At 42.1% G+C, this 19,187-nt stretch overlaps 1 protein-coding gene across 2 annotated transcripts in view; it reads left to right on the forward strand.

Annotated features, from left to right (window-relative positions):
* Positions 1-19,187, forward strand: part of map2k7 (mitogen-activated protein kinase kinase 7) — a 100,985-nt gene that overhangs the window by 49,988 nt on the left and 31,810 nt on the right. For both annotated transcript variants that reach the window (XM_072248441.1, XM_072248442.1), the window contains 5 exons: positions 1,708-1,774; positions 6,272-6,385; positions 14,646-14,765; positions 17,027-17,134; positions 18,614-18,793. In XM_072248441.1, the coding sequence (XP_072104542.1) occupies positions 1,708-1,774; positions 6,272-6,385; positions 14,646-14,765; positions 17,027-17,134; positions 18,614-18,793 (589 nt within the window). The remainder of the gene's footprint in view (positions 1-1,707; positions 1,775-6,271; positions 6,386-14,645; positions 14,766-17,026; positions 17,135-18,613; positions 18,794-19,187) is intronic.

Raw genomic sequence — 19,187 nt, forward strand, 5'->3', positions numbered from 1 at the left:
AGCATAAGCACCGGCCTGATGGGCCACAAGGCTCGTGACAGACTTTAATCCACTCACTAGGGCCCTGACTCTATTCTATAGATTTATTGAGAATGCCCACAAGAAAATTAATCTCAGGGTTGTGTATAGTCGAATATACTTTGAACTTTGGTGACTCTGGAATTCCTTACTCTAGAGGCCACTCAAGCTCAATCATTAGAAATTGAGATTGATAAAATTCTACATATTAAAGAAATCAAGGTATATAAGAATAAAGTAAGAAAATGGTATTTCTTTGTTGTAGGGTCAAATGCCTTCTTTACTCCTCCCTTTTAATCTGTAGCATGAAAACACTGCCTAATCCCCAGTAGTGTCAATGATCACAAGATTACCTTTGCATGAAGAAGGATGCTAACCTAATTTTTCCCATCCTTCTTACGTGACAGTTACACACTGGACCTGCATGCTGGCCTTGCTCATTCCTCCCTGTGAAATATTCTAGATATAGAGAAAGCCCTTTCTGGAAAGAAACATTTCTTAGATCTTCTAAACTTAGTTTTTTTAATCTAGTACTCTCCATGTTGTTGCCGTGTGCTTGCTTACTGTCTTCTGTTGAAAGAGAGAAGTTCATATCCCCTATTTTAAACCCACAGTCACAAGTTTACAGGTGTGCTGCTTACAGGTGCATTGCAGTAACAGAAGCTGTGAAAATCATGAGCTGTACTACCTACATTAGGAGCATGAAGTGACGTTGAAATGTATTTCTGTTTCATCAATGTGTGAAAATCCTGAAACTTCAACTTACTGCACTGCGATAAAAGATCAGAATCAGGTTTAATATCACCGGCGTATGTTGTAAAATTTCTTAACTGTGCATCAGCAGTACAATGCAAAACATAATAACAGAGGGGGAAACTATGAATTACAGTATGAATATATATGTTGAATAGATGAAATAAGTAGTGCCAAAAAAGTAGTAAGGTGGTGTTCATTGGTTCAATGTCCATTCAGAAATTGGATGTTCACTTTTGCCCTTCAGTGCCTATAAAAATCTTGTTGAGAGGTTTGCATGATGATAGAAGCTCTTCCCCTCTCCCAGGGTGTGACTGTTGGGTTTGTTGATTGGACAGGTTAGAGGATCTGGTGATAGATGGAAGATGCTAAGCTGGTGAGTAAACCTCTGATAAATAGGATAGTGGGGAAAGTGAAACAGGTAAAGACATTCAGCCATCAAGTTACTGAACGGTGGAGGTTGGCGACATATATTTGCATTTACATTTTTAATCTTGTTGAGAGGTTTGCATGATGATAGAAAAAGAGAAAGAAGGGTCAGTGATTCTTGGAGCCAGAAGCTGTTGGAATGTGTAGATGAGCAAGGAGGTTTCAATGTCTGACTCAGTGATAAATTACTGACAGTGTTAAGAGTTCTGTAGCGCTATCCACAGTGATTTTCTTGATGACATGAGGAATATGAAGTGCATCTTCTCCATCAACCTGTCTACCTGTGTTCTACTTTCAGAGAGCAATGTACTTTTACATCTCATGTGCAACACACTGCAGGTTAACAATCTTTTACGCATCCAGCTTGACAAGATGTCGTTGGGACAATACATGCCGTGTTGGGAGGAAATGATCATCTGGCTTTTGGGGCAAAAAGCTTTGGCTTTCATTCTAACTTTCCAGCTTGTTTAGAGTCTGCCAAAATCTTTATCTTGTTTGTTTTTATAGCATAGAGATTGAGCAGAAGCTGCAAGAAATCATGAAGCAGACAGGGTACCTGACAATAGGAGGGCAGGTAAGAGATATAATACTGCTGTTCGTAGTTTATTTGAAGGATGTTGGAACTGTGATCTGGCTCTAGTAAGAAAGCCCCAGGTGTGGAAAAGTATTAGGTACATAGAAAATGGGTCTTTAAATTTTTTAGCTTTTATTTATCCCTGGTTTAATTTTGTTTTCCATATTTTTTCATGTGCTTTATCTCTTTATGTGATGTGAAAACTGATATTAAGCATTGACTGAGAAAGCTTGCACTTTCCTTATTTCCAACATAAGATGATTAAGAGTTCAAGCTTGACACCTATTTCACCCTAAATTATTTCTAAACACTATGGTCTTGTCCTTAATATCCAGTGTCGATCCTTTAGCTGAATTTCTGTTTTTGCTTGTGTATGACTTGTGTTTGTTACACATTCTCCCATTCTCTGGATGTTCACTTTTGCCCTTCAGTGCCTATAAAAAGTATTCACCCTTCTCCTTTGGAAGCTTTCATGTTTTATATTGTTTTACAACATTGAATCACGGTGAATTTAATTTGGCTTTTTGACACTGATCAACAGAAAAGGACTCTTTTGTGTCAAAGTGAAAATAGATCTCTACAAAGTGATATAAATTAAATACAAATATAAAACTAAAAATAATTGATTGTATAAGTAAGTATTCACCCCCTTTAGTATGACACACTGAATTATCACTGGTGCAGCCAGGTGGTTTTAGAAGTCTCATAATTAGTTTATGAAGTTTCATAAGGAGATCACCTGTTTGCAGTCAAGGTGTTTCAATTGATTGTAGTAAAAATACACCTGTATCTGGAAGGTCCAACTGCTAGTGAGTCAGTACCCTAGCAAAAAATACACTATGAAGACAAAAGAACATTCCAAGCAACTCTGCGAATGGGTTGTTGAAAAGCACAAGTCAAGAAAATGTCCAAGTCACTGAATAAGCTTTCGGTGGTTCATCTTGCTAGATGCACTTTGGCTTGACTAGATTAATCAAGCAAATTTAATATGCCCTTTTTAAACAATCATTTCAGCTAAACCCAGTCTGGCTTCAGCATTATTGGCACAAAGGTTTTATCTGCCTAAGAATATTGACAGAATAACTGTCCTTTACCTAATGAACATTGTAGCTAAGCTGGTATAAAGACAAGAGATTCTGCAGATAACAACAGGAATTCTGCAGATGCTGGAAATTCAAACAACACACATCAAAGTTGCTGGTGAATGCAGCAGGCCAGGCAGCATCTGTAGGAAGAGGTGCAGTCGACGTTTCAGGCCGAGACCCTTCGTCAGGACTAACTGAAGGAAGAGTGAGTAAGGGATTTGAAAGTTGGAGGGGGAGGGGGAGATCCAAAATGATAGGAGAAGACAGGAGGGGGAGGGATAGAGCCAAGAGCTGGACAGGTGATAGGCAAAAGGGGATACGAGAGGATCATGGGACAGGAGGTCTGGGAAGAAAGACAAGGGGGGGGGACCCAGAGGATGGGCAAGAGGTATATTCAGAGGGACAGAGGGAGAAAAAGGAGAGTGAGAGAAAGAATGTGTGCATAAAAATAAGTAACAGATGGGGTACGAGGGGGAGCTGGGGCCTTAGCGGAAGTTAGAGAAGTCGATGTTCATGCCATCAGGTTGGAGGCTACCCAGACGGAATATAAGGTGTTGTTCCTCCAACCTGAGTGTGGCTTCATCTTTACAGTAGAGGAGGCCGTGGATAGACATGTCAGAATGGGAATGGGATGTGGAATTAAAATGTGTGGCCACTGGGAGATCCTGCTTTCTCTGGCAGACAGAGCGTAGATGTTCAGCAAAGCGGTCTCCCAGTCTGCGTCGGGTCTCGCCAATATATAAAAGGCCACATCGGGCGCACCGGATGCAGTATATCACCCCAGTCGACTCACAGGTGAAATGTTGCCTCATCTGGAAGGACTGTTTGGGGCCCTGAATGGTGGTAAGGGAGGAAGTGTAAGGGCATGTGTAGCACTTGTTCCGCTTACACGGATGAGTGCCAGGAGGGAGATCAGTGGGGAGGGATGGGGGGGACGAATGGACAAGGGAGTCACGTAGGGAGCGATCCCTGCGGAATGCAGAGAGAGGGGGGGAGGGAAAGATGTGCTTAGTGGTGGGATCCCATTGGAGGTGGCAGAAGTTACAGAGAATAATATGTTGGACCCGGAGGCTGGTGGGGTGGTAGGTGAGGACCAGGGGAACCCTATTCCTAGTGGGGTGGCAGGAGGATGGAGTGAGAGCAGATGTACGTGAAATGGGGGAGATGCGTTTAAGAGCAGAGTTGATAGTGGAAGAAGGGAAGCCCCTTTCTTTAAAAAAGGAAGACATCTCCCTCGTCCTAGAATGAAAAGCCTCATCCTGAGACCAGATGCGGCGGAGACGGAGGAATTGCGAGAAGGGGATGGCGTTTTTGCAAGAGACAGGGTGAGAAGAGGAATAGTCCAGATAGCTATGAGAGTCAGTAAGCTTATAGTAGACATCAGTGGATAAGCTGTCTCCAGAGACAGAAAGATCTAGAAAGGGGAGGGAGGTGTCGGAAATGGACCAGGTAAACTTGAGGGCAAGGTGAAAGTTGGAGGCAAAGTTAATAAAGTCAACGAGTTCTGCATGCGTGCAGGAAGCAGCGCCAATGCAGTCGTCGATGTAGCGAAGGAAAAGTGGGGGACAGATACCAGAATAGGCACGGAACATAGATTGTTCCACAAACCCAACAAAAAGGCAGGCATAGCTAGGACCCATACGGGTGCCCATAGCTACATGTTTAGTTTGAAGTGGGAGCCAAAGGAGAAATTATTAAGAGTAAAGACTGATTCCGCTAGACGGAGCAGAGTGGTGGTAGAGGGGAACTGATTAGGTCTGGAATCCAAAAAGAAGCGTAGAGCTTTGAGACCATCCTGATGGGGGGTGGAAGTATATAAGAACTGGACATCCATGGTGAAAATAAAGCGGTGGGGGCCAGGGAACTTAAAATCATCGAAAAGTTTAAGAGCGTGAGAAGTGTCATGAACATAGGTCAGAAGGGATTGAACAAGGGGTGATAAAACTGTGTCGAGGTATGCAGAAATGAGTTCGGTGGGGCAGGAGCAAGCTGAGACAATAGGTCGGCCAGGACAGGCAGGTTTGTGGATCTTGGGTAGGAGGTAGAAACGGGAAGTGCGAGGTGAGGGAACTATAAGGTTGGTAGCAGTGGATGGGAGATCCCCTGAGCGGATAAAGTCGGTGATGGTGTGGGAGACAATGGCCTGGTGCTCCTTAGTGGGGTCACGATTGAGGGGTAAATAAGAGGAGGTATCCGCGAGTTGTCGCTGTGCCTCGGCAAGGTAGAGGTCAGTACGCCAGACTACAACAGCACCCCCCTTATCGGCGGGTTTAATAATAAGATTAGGATTAGTGCGGAGGGAGTGGAGAGCAGAGCGTTCCGAAGGAGTGAGGTTGGAATGGGGTCAAGGTGCAGTGAAGTGGACACGGTTGATGTCCCGTCGGCAATTAGCGATAAAGAGATCCAGAGCAGGCAGAAGACCAGAGCAGGGTGTCCATGAAGAAGAGGAGGGTTGAAGACGGGAGAAGGGGTCATCGGTGGGGGTGGAAGAGTCCTTGCCGAAGAAGTAGGGATGGAGACGGCGGAAGAAAAGTTCCGCATCATGGCGAACACGGAACTTGCTGAGGTGTGGGCGAAGGGGGACAAATGTGAGATTCTGCAGATGTTGGAAATCTGTTGTGTGTATAGCCAACCTAGTATGTTTACTTTTTCAAAGGAATGTGGCCTAACTTTGCCCAGATAACAAGGCAGAAACTTGCTTTTGGCACTCTTAAAAGAATATCCATTGATACTTGTAGGTTAAAGAAGGTAATGTCAATGTTCAAAGGTACAAGTTAATGTCAGAAATGTATACAATATACATCCTGAAATGCTTTTTCTTTGCAACCAATGTCCATTGGTTCTTTCTCTTGATATGATTTCTTGCAAGACAGCTGTGCCCTGACTTTTACTAGTGCATTATGTAGTTAATATTTTAATGAAAAGTTCAGCCTCCCTGATTCTAGTCAACTAATCCACAATCTATTTTTACAAACTTTTAATTAAGGCTCTACATTAGGCTCCAGCTGTTGGATCATTTTCTTTTGTTACCTATTAATATCAGTAGTCCTGATGCCGTATTTGCTCAATTGTTTCCTTGTTGTAAAGAGCAGTTACTGTCACTTGAGCTCTGAGGTCTATAATGAAGTCTGGAGTTACATTATGTAAGCATTAGTGACCAGTTTATTAGATAAAAACTGCTTGAAAGCTTTCATCATTTTGCTGATTGGACAGTAGTTACCCCTGCTCAATAAGCTGTGATGAACAGGATGTGCGCCTGCAATTTTACATTTTATCAGTTCATGGTTGGTGCATACAGTGGGCTAAAGGGCCTGTTTTGTACTGAATGTCTGCCAGTTACATATCTAATATCATGGTCAAATGTTGCAGATCAGAGTTTATAATTGACCATTGCTTCTTGCATTTGTGTCAGCGATATCAGGCCGAAATCAGTGACCTGGAAAACCTGGGTGAGATCGGCAGTGGTACATGTGGGCAGGTCTGGAAAATGAGATTCAAGAAGTCTGGACACATAATAGCTGTGAAGGTGAGTAAGGCATGCCTATCCAGTTTGAATGAGAATGAGGAGATATTTGAGGGTTTTGTTTCTTGCTTTCATGACCCTTCTTCTGGAAAAAAAATATTTTCAAAAGCAGAGGGAAAAATTCTGTTATCCAAGCTTACTGTTTATTGATGAACCGTGAAAATCATTGAACGTTCTTCAGTGTATTTGAAGCTGTTTGTACCTGGTTTTCACTGGGGTGGACAAGGTTGAAACAGAATCAGTTTTATTATTGCTAATGTGTCGTGAGATTTGTCGTTCTGCAGTAGCATTACAGTGCAAAACATAAAAATACTATGTTACAAAATAAATAGTGCTAAAAATGAATAATGAGGTAGTGTTCATGGATTCATAAACCATTCAGAAATCTAAATGGAAGAGGGGAAGAAGCTACACACACCAAATGCTGAAGGAACTCAGTAGGCCAAGCAACGTTTATGGAAAAGAGTAAACAGTTGATGTTTTGGGCCAAGACCCTTCATCAGAACCAGAGAAAAAAGATGGGAAGTCAGAGTGAGAAAGTGGGGGGGAAGGGATGAAGAAATACAAGATAGTAGGTGATAGGTGAAACTGGGAGGGTGGGAGAGGTGAAGTGAAGAGCTAGGAAATCGATTGGTGAAAGAGATAAGGGGTTGGGAAGGAGGAATCTGATTGGGGAGGAAGAAAGGGAAAGAGGAGGAGCACTTAAGGGACGTGATGGGCTGGAAATGAGATAAGCTGAGAGAGGGAAATGGGAATGGTGAGGGGGAGTAGGCACTATTACAGGAAATTTGAGAAATCAATGTTCATGTCATCAGGTTGGAGGCTGCTCAGACAGAATATAAGGTGTTGCTCTTCCAACCTGAGGGTAGCCTCATTGCAGTAGTGGAGGAGGACATGGACTGACATGTCGGAATGGAGATGGGAAGTGGAGTTAAAATGTGGCCACTGGGAGATCCTACTTTTTCTGGCAGACGGAGCGTGGGTGCTTGATGAAGCATCTGCGGATTTTCTCGTTTATGAGGGGAAGAAGCTGTTCCGAAAACATTCAATGTGGGTCTTCAGGCTCCTTTACGTCTTTCCCAATGGTAGTAACAAAAAAGGGGCATGTCCTGGATGCAGAAAGGGTTTCATGATGGACACCACCACCTTGAGCCACTGTCTCTTGAAGATATCCACAATGGTGAAGAGGATTATAACCATGATGGAAATGGCTGAGTCCTACTTTGCCCCAATTCAAAAACTTAGATTAAAAACACTTGGCTATCCTTTTCCCTTTATATAAATACTTTGAAACTTAAAGTTATGGTTACTACCTGCAAAGGGCTCACCAAAGACTCCTCATCCACCTGGCCAACTCCATTCCCTAAGGCAGTGCCCCATCCCTTGTCAAACTACCTACATACAAGCACAAAATGCTCTCCTGGATGTATTTCAAAATGCCCTTTGCCTAGTTCTTTTCCATTAAAACAACTCCAGTTAGTATTGGTAAACCTACTCTAACCTTATCCTCTACTACTCTAACCATGTTCTTCTTGCACTTCTCTCTGCGATTTGCCTACATACCTCCTCCTTATCTCCTGTTAACTGTTGGAGGGCCTATAGAAAATCACAGCGAAGTGATTACCCCTTTCTCTATTCCTAAGATTTACTCTAGCAGCCTCATTTGAAGAGCATTTTAAGGCATCCTCCCTCATTACTGCAGTGATGGTCTCCCTGATCAAACAATGCAATGCCTTTTCTCTTTTGCATTCCTCTCTCATGTCCGAAACTTCTATACCATGGAATGTTGAGATGCCTGCCCTACCCTTCTATCAAACATATCTCAGTGATTGTATCAAAGTCATTTCCACATGCTGTTGAATGTTTTGGGTTCATCTGTCTCAGGCTCCTTCCATTAAGACAAATGTAGCTTGATCTTTCAATCCTGTTCATAGAAACTTGAGTGTACTCATTGGTAAGTTGCTGAAGGCCAACAGGCAGATGTAGCAAGTAAAAAAAGATGGAAAGTGGTATGTTGGCCTTTGTTACAAGAGAACTTGAGTACTAATACTTCCTTACAACATAGATGGAGACAGTTTTTCTCATCAAATCACCGAAACGTCAACTGTACCTCTTTCTAGAGATGCTGCCTGGCCTGCAGCGTTCACCAGCAACTTTGATGTGTGTTCCATCATTGGTTTTTTGTAAACTAATTTTCTCTCACGTGGGATACCAGATAAATCAGTCTTATTGTTATTGTGTAAAGAAAGTCATAAAGAACTACAACACAGAAGCAGGCCCTTCGAACTATTAATCTGCCAAGTCCCATTGACCTGCACCTGGGTCATAGCCCTCCATAACTCTCCTATCCATGTACTTTTCCAATCTTCTCTTAGGTGTTTAAATCAAACCCGTATTCACTACGTCCATTGGTAGCTCATTTAATAGTCTCACCGCCCTCTGAATGAAGAAGTGCCTCCTCATGTTCCCTCAAATATTTTAGAAACATAGAAGGAACTACAGCACAATACAGGCCCTTCAGCCCACAATGCTGTGCCGAATGTGTACTTACTTTAGAAATTACCTAGGGTTACCCATAGCCCTCTAGTTTTCTAAGCTCCATGTGCCTATTCAGGATCCTCTTAAAAGACCCTATTGTATCCGCCTCCACCACAGTCACACAGCCCAATCCATGCACTCACCACTCTCTGTGTAAACAGAAACACAACAGCTTACCCTTGACATCCCCTCTGAAAGCACCTTAGAACTATGCCCTCTCATGTTAGCCATTTCAGCCCTGGAAAAAAGCCTCTGACTATCCACATGATCAATGCCTCTCATCACCTTATATACCTCTATCAGGTCACCTCTCATCCTCCGTCGCTCTAAGGAGAAAAGACCAAGTTCACTAAACCTGTTCTCATAAGGTATGCTTCCCAATCCAGGCAACATCCTTGTAAATCTCCTCTGCACCCTTTCTATAGTTTCCACATCCTTCCCGTAGAGAGCTGACCAGAACTGAGCACAGTACTCCAAGTGGGGTCTGACCAGGGTCCTTTATAGCTGCAACACACATCAAAGTTGCTGGTGAACGCAGCAGGCCAGGCAGCATCTGTAGGAAGAGGTGCAGTCGATGTTTCAGGCTGAGACCCTTCGTCAGGACTTTATAGCTGTAACATTACCTCTTGGCTCTTGAACTCAATCCCATGATTAATGAAGATCAATGCACTGTATGCCTTCTTAACCACACGGTCAACCTGTTTTACATTTAACTTGTTTGCATCTACTCTGTCTGTACCCCTCATAATTTTGTATGCCTCTGTCAAGTCTCCCTTCATTCTGCTTCACTCCAGGGAATAAAGTCCGAACCTATTCAACCTTTCCCTATATCTCAGATCCCCAAGACCTGGCAACATCCTTGTAAAGTTTCTCTGTACCCTTTCCTGTAGGTAGGTGTTCAGAACTGCACACAGTACTGCAAATCAGGTCTCACCAACACCTTATACAACTTTAACATAACATCGGAACACCTGTACTCAGTACTTTTGATTTATGAAGGCCAAACTCTGTTTTTATGACCCTATCAAATTGTGATGCCACTTTCAAGGAATTATGGAATTGTATTCCCAGATCTCTTATTTCCTGTAATCTAATTTTCTCTGACACGCGATACTGGATAAGTCAAAGTTTAAAGTTCAAAGTAAATTTATTATCAAAGTACATATATGTTTCCAAATACAACCCTGAGATTCGTCTTCTTGCAGGCACTTATGATAAATCCAAAAACATAATAAAATCAGTGAAAAGCCACATCCTACAGGACGGGCAAACAACTGATGTGCAAAAGACAACAAACTGTGCAAATACAAAATGAAAAAAATAATAAATAATTAGGCAATAAACATTGAAAGCATGAGAGGAAGAGTCACTGAGGGTGAGTCCATAGTTTGACCTTGCAGAAACTAATGGCCTACAAACCTTGCCAAAGCTGGCGTGTATCTGATTCCATGTGTAACTTCAGTTGGAATTGTTTTCTTGCTTCTCACCTTCCATAGGTTGTACTCGGACTTCTTGTATAATTCTGGATTACCGGCCTTGAATGCCACAGATCTGCCCTCAGCAGACTACAGATCTCCTGATTCATTCTTGGCTTTTAGTGTCGGTATGTCTGGTATGTTTTCAAAGGCACACATCATCCACACAGGTCTTATTGAAGTCAATGATAACTGTGGCATGTTCATTGAGATTCAGAGTTGAATCCCTGAATATTGTCTAATCCACCAACTCAAAGCAGTTTGTAAACACACCTCTGCCTCCCTCGATCATACCTTCTTGATATGCTTCTGGGGCACCATTAAGAAGGCAGCTCGTGTGATCCTCTCCGATGGAAATCATCAAATATTCCTGTTTCAGACTGCTATAGCTGAATTCCACAGCTACAGCCATGGACAATACAGTAAGTAATAACTTTTCAAGGCATTTAAAAAAATCTATCAGTACTCAAAGTCAACGAATCTTGTATGGCAGTCTCCAGTTGCTAGCGCAGTTCCCCTTTAAGGTAGTGGAAGAGAGGGTGCTGCAATGGATTAAAAATTTATTTAAGAAGAGGGTTCCAACTTCCACTACTGGCTATTCTGTTGGCAAAGGCACAATCTGTGGTAAATAAAATCAGGGACCTCAAAGCTAGATTGTTGTATCAGAGGGATATCAGAGGCAATTGTGTTTTTTTGTTTTACGGAGACTTGGAAGGATATTAATAAGGTTGAAAGAGTGCAGGGAAGGTTTACAAGGATGTTGCCGAGACTTGAGAAACTGAGTTACAGAGAAAGGTTGTATAGGTTAGGACTTTATTCCCTGGAGCGTAGAAGAATGAGGGGAGATTTGATATAGGTATATAAAATTATGATGGGTATAGATACAGTGAATGCAAGCAGGTTTTTTCCACTGAGGCTAGGGGAGAAAAAAAAACAGAGGACATGGGTTAAGGGTGAAAGGGGAAAAGTTTAAAGGGAACATCGGGGGTGGGGGGGCTTCTTCACACAGAAAGTGGTGGGAGTGTGGAATGAGCTGCCAGATGAAGTGGTAAATGCGGGCTCACTTTTAACATCTAAGAAAAACTTGGACAGGTACATGGATGAGAGGTGTATGGAGGGATCTGGTCCGTGTGCAGGTCAGTGGGACTAGGCAGAAAAATGGTTTGGCACAGCCAAGAAGGGCCAAAAGGCCTGTTTCTGTGCTGTAATGTTCTATGGTTCTATGGTCCTGCCATTCTGGACGCAGCAATGTAGCTTGCTGGCTTCATGATTTACCGTCAAAATAAGACTGCTGAGTCTTTCAAAGGCAGAAGAAGTAGAAACATAGAAAACCTACAGCACAATACAGGCCTTTCTCTTGTACTTACTGTAGAAATTACCTAGGGTTACCCATAGCCCCCTATTTTTCTAAGCTCCATGTACCTATCCAGGAGCCTCTTAAAAGACCCTATTGTATCTGTATCCACCACAGTCACTGGCTGCCCATTCCATGCACTAACCACTGTCTGCGTAAAAAAACTTACCCCTGACATCCCCTCTGTACCTATATCCAAGCACCTTAAAACTGTTTCCTCTCCAAGTGGAGTATGCTTTATGATTATCTCCTCATGGTGCACGAATGTTGTGGTTTTTACCCAGTGCTGCTCAATCTGCCTGGAACACCTCACAATTGAGTGTCATCCATTTTACTTGCTGTGTGAGTTTTCAGCCATTATCTTGGTAGAGGTGTACATCCCACCTCAGGCCAATGTCAGACAGGCTCCAGACAAACTGAGCAATGTAATCAACAGGCATGAAATAGCATATCCTAATGCCTTCCCCATCATTTTAGGGGTCTTAACCAGGCCAGCTTGAAGAAGTCTGTAAATAATTATTACCAAACTTATCACTTGTGGAACCAGTGGAGCCAATTCACTGGACCACTGTTATACTACCATCAAAAGCACTTACCGTACCATCTCACACCCACACTTTGGAAAGTCTGATCTTCTGGCTGTACTTCCTGAATATAGGTAGAAACTGAAGACTGCAGCACCAGTAGAGAGGACCAAGATGGTAGGGACAAGGGAAGTGCAAGAGAGCTTACAGGACTGTTTTCATTCAGTGGACTGGACTGTATTCAAGAATTGGTCTTCGCGTCTGAATGAATTCACCACAACCATCACTGACTTCATTAAAATTTGTGTGGATTAGTGGGTGCCCATGAGAGCATACCATACATACCGGAATCAAAAGCCATGAATGAACTATCAGATTGTAGTCTGCTAAGGGTTAGATCAAGTCTGGTAATCCAGGACTATACAAAAAGGCCAAGTACGACTTATGGAAAACTACCTTAAGAGCAAAAGAACAATTCAGAATGAGGTTAGAGGCAAAATCAGATGTCCATCTACTGTGGCAGAGTTTGCAGGCCATTACATCCTACAAAGCGAAACCTAATATCATGAATGGCGTGATGCTTCACTCCCCGAAGAGATCAACACCTTTTAAGCTTGCTTTGGAAGGGAGAATAAAACTAATCTCATGAGGATCCCTGCAGCATCTGGTGACCCTGTGAACTGTCTCAAAGGCTGACATCAGAACATATTAAGAGGGTGAACCTTGCAAGGTGACAGGCCCTGATGATGTAGCTGGTAGGGCTCTGAAAACCTGTCCCAACCAACTGGCGGTGTGTGAAAAGATATGTTCAATCTCTCTTGCTACAGTCACAAGTTCCCACCTGCTTCAAAAGGGTAACAATCATACCAGTGCCCAAGAAGAGCAGGGTAAGCTGCCTTAATGACGATCAACTAGTAGCACTCACACCTATGGTTGTGAAGTGCTTTGAAAGGTTGTTTGTGGTGAGAATCAACTCCTGCCTTAACAAGAACCTGGACCCGCTGAGAATTGCCTATCACCTCAGTAGGTCTACAGTGGATCCGAACTCATTGACTCTTCACGCAGACTTGGATCACCTGGACAATATTAATACTTGTGTTACATTGTTGTTTATTGACTACAGCACAGTTCTGATCAAAAAGCTCCCAAAACCTGGGCTTCTGTACCTTCCTCTGCAAATGGATTCTTAGTTTCCTTACTGGAAGATCACAGTCTGTGCAGATCGAAAATTAACATCTCCAACTCACTGATAGTTGGCACTGGGACACATCGGATGTGTGTTTAGCCCACTGCTGTATTCTCTCTACACCCTGACTGTGTGGCTAGGCACAGCTCAAGTGCCATCTATAGATTTGCTGATGACAGGACTATTGTTGGCAGAATTTCAGATGGTGAAGAGAAAGCATATGGAGTGAGATAAATCAGCTAGTGAAGTAGTGTCGCAGCAACAACCTTGTACTCAACGTTGGTAAGACCAGAAAATTGATTGTGAACTTCAGAAAGAATAAGACAAGGGAACACAGATCAATCCTCATAGAGGGACCAGAAGTGGACAGGGTGAGAAGATTTTAAGTTCCAGGGTGTCAACACCTCCAAGGATCAATCCTGGGCCCAGCATATCGATGCCGTTACAAAGAAGGTACGGCAGTGGCTATATTTCATTAGGAGTTTGAGGAGACTTGGTATGTCACCAAAGACACTCAGAAATTTCTACAGATGTACCATGGAGAGCATTCTAACTGGCTGCATCACTGTCTGGTATGGAGGGGTGGAGTCACTGCACAGGATTGAAAGGAGCTGCAGAAAGTTGTAAACTCTGTCAGCTCCATCATGGGCACTAGCCTTCCCAGCATCCAGGACATTTTCAAAAGGCAGCATCCATCATTAAGGACCCCCATCACCCAGGACGTGTCCTTTTCTCATTGCTACCAGCAGGTGGAGGTACAGGAGCCTGAAGGTACACTCAACTATTCAGGAATAGCTTCTTCCACTCTGCCATCAGATTTCTGGAATGAACAGTGAACTCATGAACAATACCTCACTACATTTTCTTTCTTTTTGCACCTCTTATTTAATTTAGCTTTTTATATGTATTGTATGTGTATTTACTGTAATTTGTAGTTTTTAATTATGTATTGCAATGTACTGTTGATGCCACTTAACAACAAATTTTACCAGCTATGCCAGTGATTTTAAACCTGATTCTGAAATGGTCTTTAACTTTTGCCTATACACTGGGAGTAGAAGTACAACCAGATGATCGGATTTTCCCAGGTGTGGGTGTGGGATGGCACGGTTACCTCATGATTTGTGTGGAGGTCTGACTTGATAGTACTAAAGCTCATAGCTTTGTTTTTTTTTCTTATTTTCAGCAAATGCGGCGCTCAGGTAACAAAGAGGAGAACAAGCGAATCCTGATGGATTTGGATGTGGTGTTGAAAAGTCATGACTGCCCTTACATCGTGCAGTGCTATGGGACCTTCATTACCAACGTAAGCACGTGCCCTGAATGTCGTCTTCACAATAACATATGGCAACAGCAGCCCCTTGGCTTGTGCATGTAAACCTTCTACAGAGATATTTTCTTTTGTGTGAGTGTGAGTAGGAGCTGGATTTTCTTCAAAGAATATAGGAAACAGAGAAACTTCCCTTTTATTTAGTGCGTATGTTCAAGTTCACGTTCAGTTTATTGTCATTCAACCATACACATGTACACTGCCAAACGAACCAACGTTCCTCCAGACCAAGGTGCACAACACAGTATATACAGTATATCTCAAACATAATGTAAAACAATATTACCACAAATAAATTAACAAATAATAAGAGAAATGTATGATCCAGCTTAAAAAAGTAAACATTATAATACTACTGGCACTTCATTCGTAATGAGATCTGGGTGGCACAGCAGGGAGTTCAGTAGTCTTACAGCTTGGGGGAAGAAGCTGTTTCTCATCCTGACAGTTCTTGTCCTAATTCTGCTGTTTCTCTGCCTGATGATAGGGGATCAAAGAATTTCTGGATGAGTGGGAGGAATTGCTGATAGTCCTAAGGGCCCTGTGTATGCAGAGCTCTTGATAAATAGTTCTGATGGGTAGGAGAGAGACCTCATGATCCTTTAAGCAGTCCTTGCAATCCTTTGTACGGACTTGTGGTGAGATGCCTTGCAATTCCAATACCAGCTGTTGATGTGGGTTGTTAGGACACTCTCATTGGTGGTCCTGTAAAATTTGGTTAGAATGGGGTGGGGGAGAGAGCCTCACTTGCATCGATATCCTCAGGAAGTGGAGACGCTGCTGTGTTTTCTTGACCAAAGATGTGGTGTTGAGAGACCAGGTGTGATTGTCCATTATGTGCCAGCACTCCCAGCAACTTGGTACTCCTTAACACTCCACTGAGGAGCATTTTATATGCAGTGAGGAGTGGTCAACCTTCATCTTCCTAAGTTCACAATCATCTCTTTGGTCACGTCCATGTTCAGACTCAAGTTGTTGTGCTTGCACCATATTATCAGCCGCTCTACCTCCTCTCTCTATGCCATCTCATCATTTTTGCTGATGAGGCCAAACGTTGTGTCATCAATGAGCTTGATGATTTGGTTTGAGCTGGATAATGACAAGACATCAATGTAAGAGCCAATGTAATGTTATAAACTTGGTTTGAAAGCACATCATGCAGTCATGGATGTTGTGACTGGGATCAAAGTCACTGGAGAGAAACTGGAGTTGTGGATATGAACACAACTCCATCACAACATAACAGACGTTCTTGCAGAGACACTCATGCATGGTAGGAGCTCATAAATCGAAAAGTACATTAACTTTTTTTACACCCTTAATATCAAAGATAGCAGCAGGTGATTCAATACAATTTCAATAGTTGCAATGATATTGTTTCCTTCAATATTTTTTTGTTTGACAGTACTTCCTTTGAATTACGTATCTACAGTGGGAGACACCTCTGTTCAAACACTCCTATTGACACAGATATTCTAAAAACTATGAAGGCAGAGAGCCAGACACCAGAGTACACAGTAGATCAGCTATTGACTGCAACTATACCTGTGGTCATGTTTGATATGTTAAGTGACAATTTCAGTCTGGTCTGCCAAGTCACAATGGTGCAAATACCTTAGCCTTATTGCCTGGTTTGATGCAAGCCAATTAGCATAACCCATCATTTTAACGTTTGGCAGATGCATATGTAATCTCTTTGTCTGTGAGCCAGTTTAACTTCAATTTACTGCTTGCACTTTACAATCTGCATTAAGAACTGAAGCAACACACATCAAAGTTGCTGGTGAACGCAGCAGGCCAGGCAGCATCTCTAGGAAGAGGTGCAGTCGACGTTTCAGGCCGAGACCCTTCGTCAGGACTAACTGAAGGAAGAGTCACCTCTTCGTAGAGATGCTGCCAGGCCTGCTGCGTTCACCAGCAACTTTGATGTGTGTTGCTTGAATTTTCAGCATCTGCAGAATTCCTGTTGTTTAAGAACTGAAGCCTGGTTCTTGCTTGAATTAATATCTGCTATATTCACGTAGCTCCAGATACTCACTATCAATGGGTAGATAGTGTGCTTCTCGCCTTATTTATCTAGATTTTGAATTAATTATCTTGTAAAAATCCCTTGTAGAGAAATACAGAGAGCCACTGCATATATTAAAAAATTAATGCTTCCAAGTAACCTAAGACCTATAAGCACACGTTTTGAGACTCTTATGTGATGACCCAGAGTTGCTTTCTGTAATGTGCAGACTGATGTGTTCATTGCCATGGAACTGATGGGTACATGTGCTGAGAAGCTGAAGAAACGGATTCAGGGGCCTATTCCAGAAAAGATTCTTGGCAAAATGACGGTTGCGGTAAGGATTCAGAACATGTTAAAGGAATATTCTAATATCCTCGGATACACTTGCTGTTGACATGAAGAGGAAAGTTTGTCACATGATTCATGGGAAGGTTCAGTGTGTTTTGATGAATGGCCTTTCTTGTTGCCGTTTTGAAATGAGAGTATAAGAGACCATTGGGAATATTCCCTGCTCTGTGAACTCATTTGATAAAGATAATCACATCCATAGTTTGACAACACAACACAAAAACAATGCATTTATTCTGTGTTGTTCATTGTCCCAATGTAACAATAGCCTTGATTCTGGGTTCAGTTTTATAATGTGGCCTGTACCATCAAGCCTGGGCAAAGTAGCCTTATTTTGTTATTACCAGTTACTGAGAGAAACTAATAAACTGAGATTCTACATACTGTGAAACCTTATTAAATACCAAAAAAAAATTAAAGCATTGGATAGATAAAGAAAATGCTATTTTGAAATCCCATTTTTTTTTAAATCAATGTCTCTTGGTTGTGTTTGAGCACTTCCTTGCATTTGAGATGTGCAAGGACTGTCAAAAATGTCACAAAAATCTAATGCTATCAGTGGTAACAAAGGGAAGCAGCACTTAATTTGGTTGCAAAGCTGCAATAAAGACCAGTGCCATTCCATTTATAGATTGCTGCCAGATAGGGGTCCAATTGCTAATATATCTGGATATCCAATGAATATTGCAGTGCTGCTACAAGTTCTAGGCAGGTCTGCTACCATTGTTTATATCTTTTTACTGTTGCTTTTAGTTTGAGGGGACACTTTTCCAGGCTGAACTTAAACTTTAGCTCACATTGAATATTTGTTACGTTGCTATCAAACCTCCATCTGATGTGGAAGATGGTTTAAGCCTATGATCTGTAAAATATGTTTAGTTCACTAAATTGAGTCTGTCAAGCAATAGAAAGCATGTTACTGTAATTTGAGTTTGATGACTTGGGGCCTGTACTCTGTAGAACTCAGAAAGAAGTAGGGGGATCTCATTGAAATCTACAGAATATTGAAAGGCCTGGATACAGTGAACAGGGGGAAGATGTTTCCATTATTTTGAGAGTATAACTTCCAAGGGCACAATGAAGAGCTGTCCCTTCAAAACTGAGATGAGGAAGAATTTCTTTAGCCAGAGCATGGTGAGTCTACAACTTACTGTCACAGAAGGCTGTAGAGGTCAAATCATTGGGTGTACTAAAGGCAGAAATTGATGGGTTCTGGGTTGGTAAAGAGGGTTAAGAGCTACAGGAAGAAGGCAGAATAGGGTTAAAAAATTCAGCCGTGGTTGAATGGCAGAGCAGACTAAATGGATGGAGTGGCCTAATTCTTTTCTTGTATCTTCTGCTCTTAATCTAAGTACTTTGGAAAAATTAAAAGTGATGCAGAGGCATGTGAAACTTCTATCCATTCTGACATTGTGTTATAATTAGTCCCAACTCAATAGTAAGTATGTTATTTTTTTTTAAACAGATTGTCAAAGCTTTGTTTTATCTGAAGGAGAAGCATGGTGTCATTCACAGAGATGTCAAACCTTCTAATATTCTTCTGGATGAGCGGGGTCAAATCAAATTATGTGATTTCGGGATTAGCGGGAGACTGGTAGACTCGAAAGCAAAAACAAGGAGTGCAGGATGTGCAGCATACATGGCGGTGAGTCCATGAAATTGGAATATCAGTGCTTCCAATGATATATAATAATTGTGTTTTTTACTGCAAGGAAATGAGGTATTAGTGGTCACTTTTGTATAGGAAGTACCTAATAAAGTGGCCACTGTGTGTATGTTTGTGATTTTGTATTGCTGTAGACCATCCCCTTCAAGGCTCGACGTGTTGTACGTTCAAAGATGTTCTTCTGCACATCACTACCGTAATGAGTGGATTTTTGAGTTGCTGTTGCCTTCTTGTCATCTTGTCAACCAGTCTGGCCATTCTCCTCTGACCTCTCACATTTAACAAGGTGTTTTTGCTCACAGAACTGCTGCTTACTGGATGTTTTTCATTCTCTGTAAACTCTATTCACTTGAACGTGAAAATCCTAGGATAT

This window comes from Mobula birostris, chromosome 32 (assembly GCF_030028105.1).
Source record: "Mobula birostris isolate sMobBir1 chromosome 32, sMobBir1.hap1, whole genome shotgun sequence".
Taxonomy (NCBI): Eukaryota; Metazoa; Chordata; class Chondrichthyes; order Myliobatiformes; family Myliobatidae; genus Mobula; species Mobula birostris.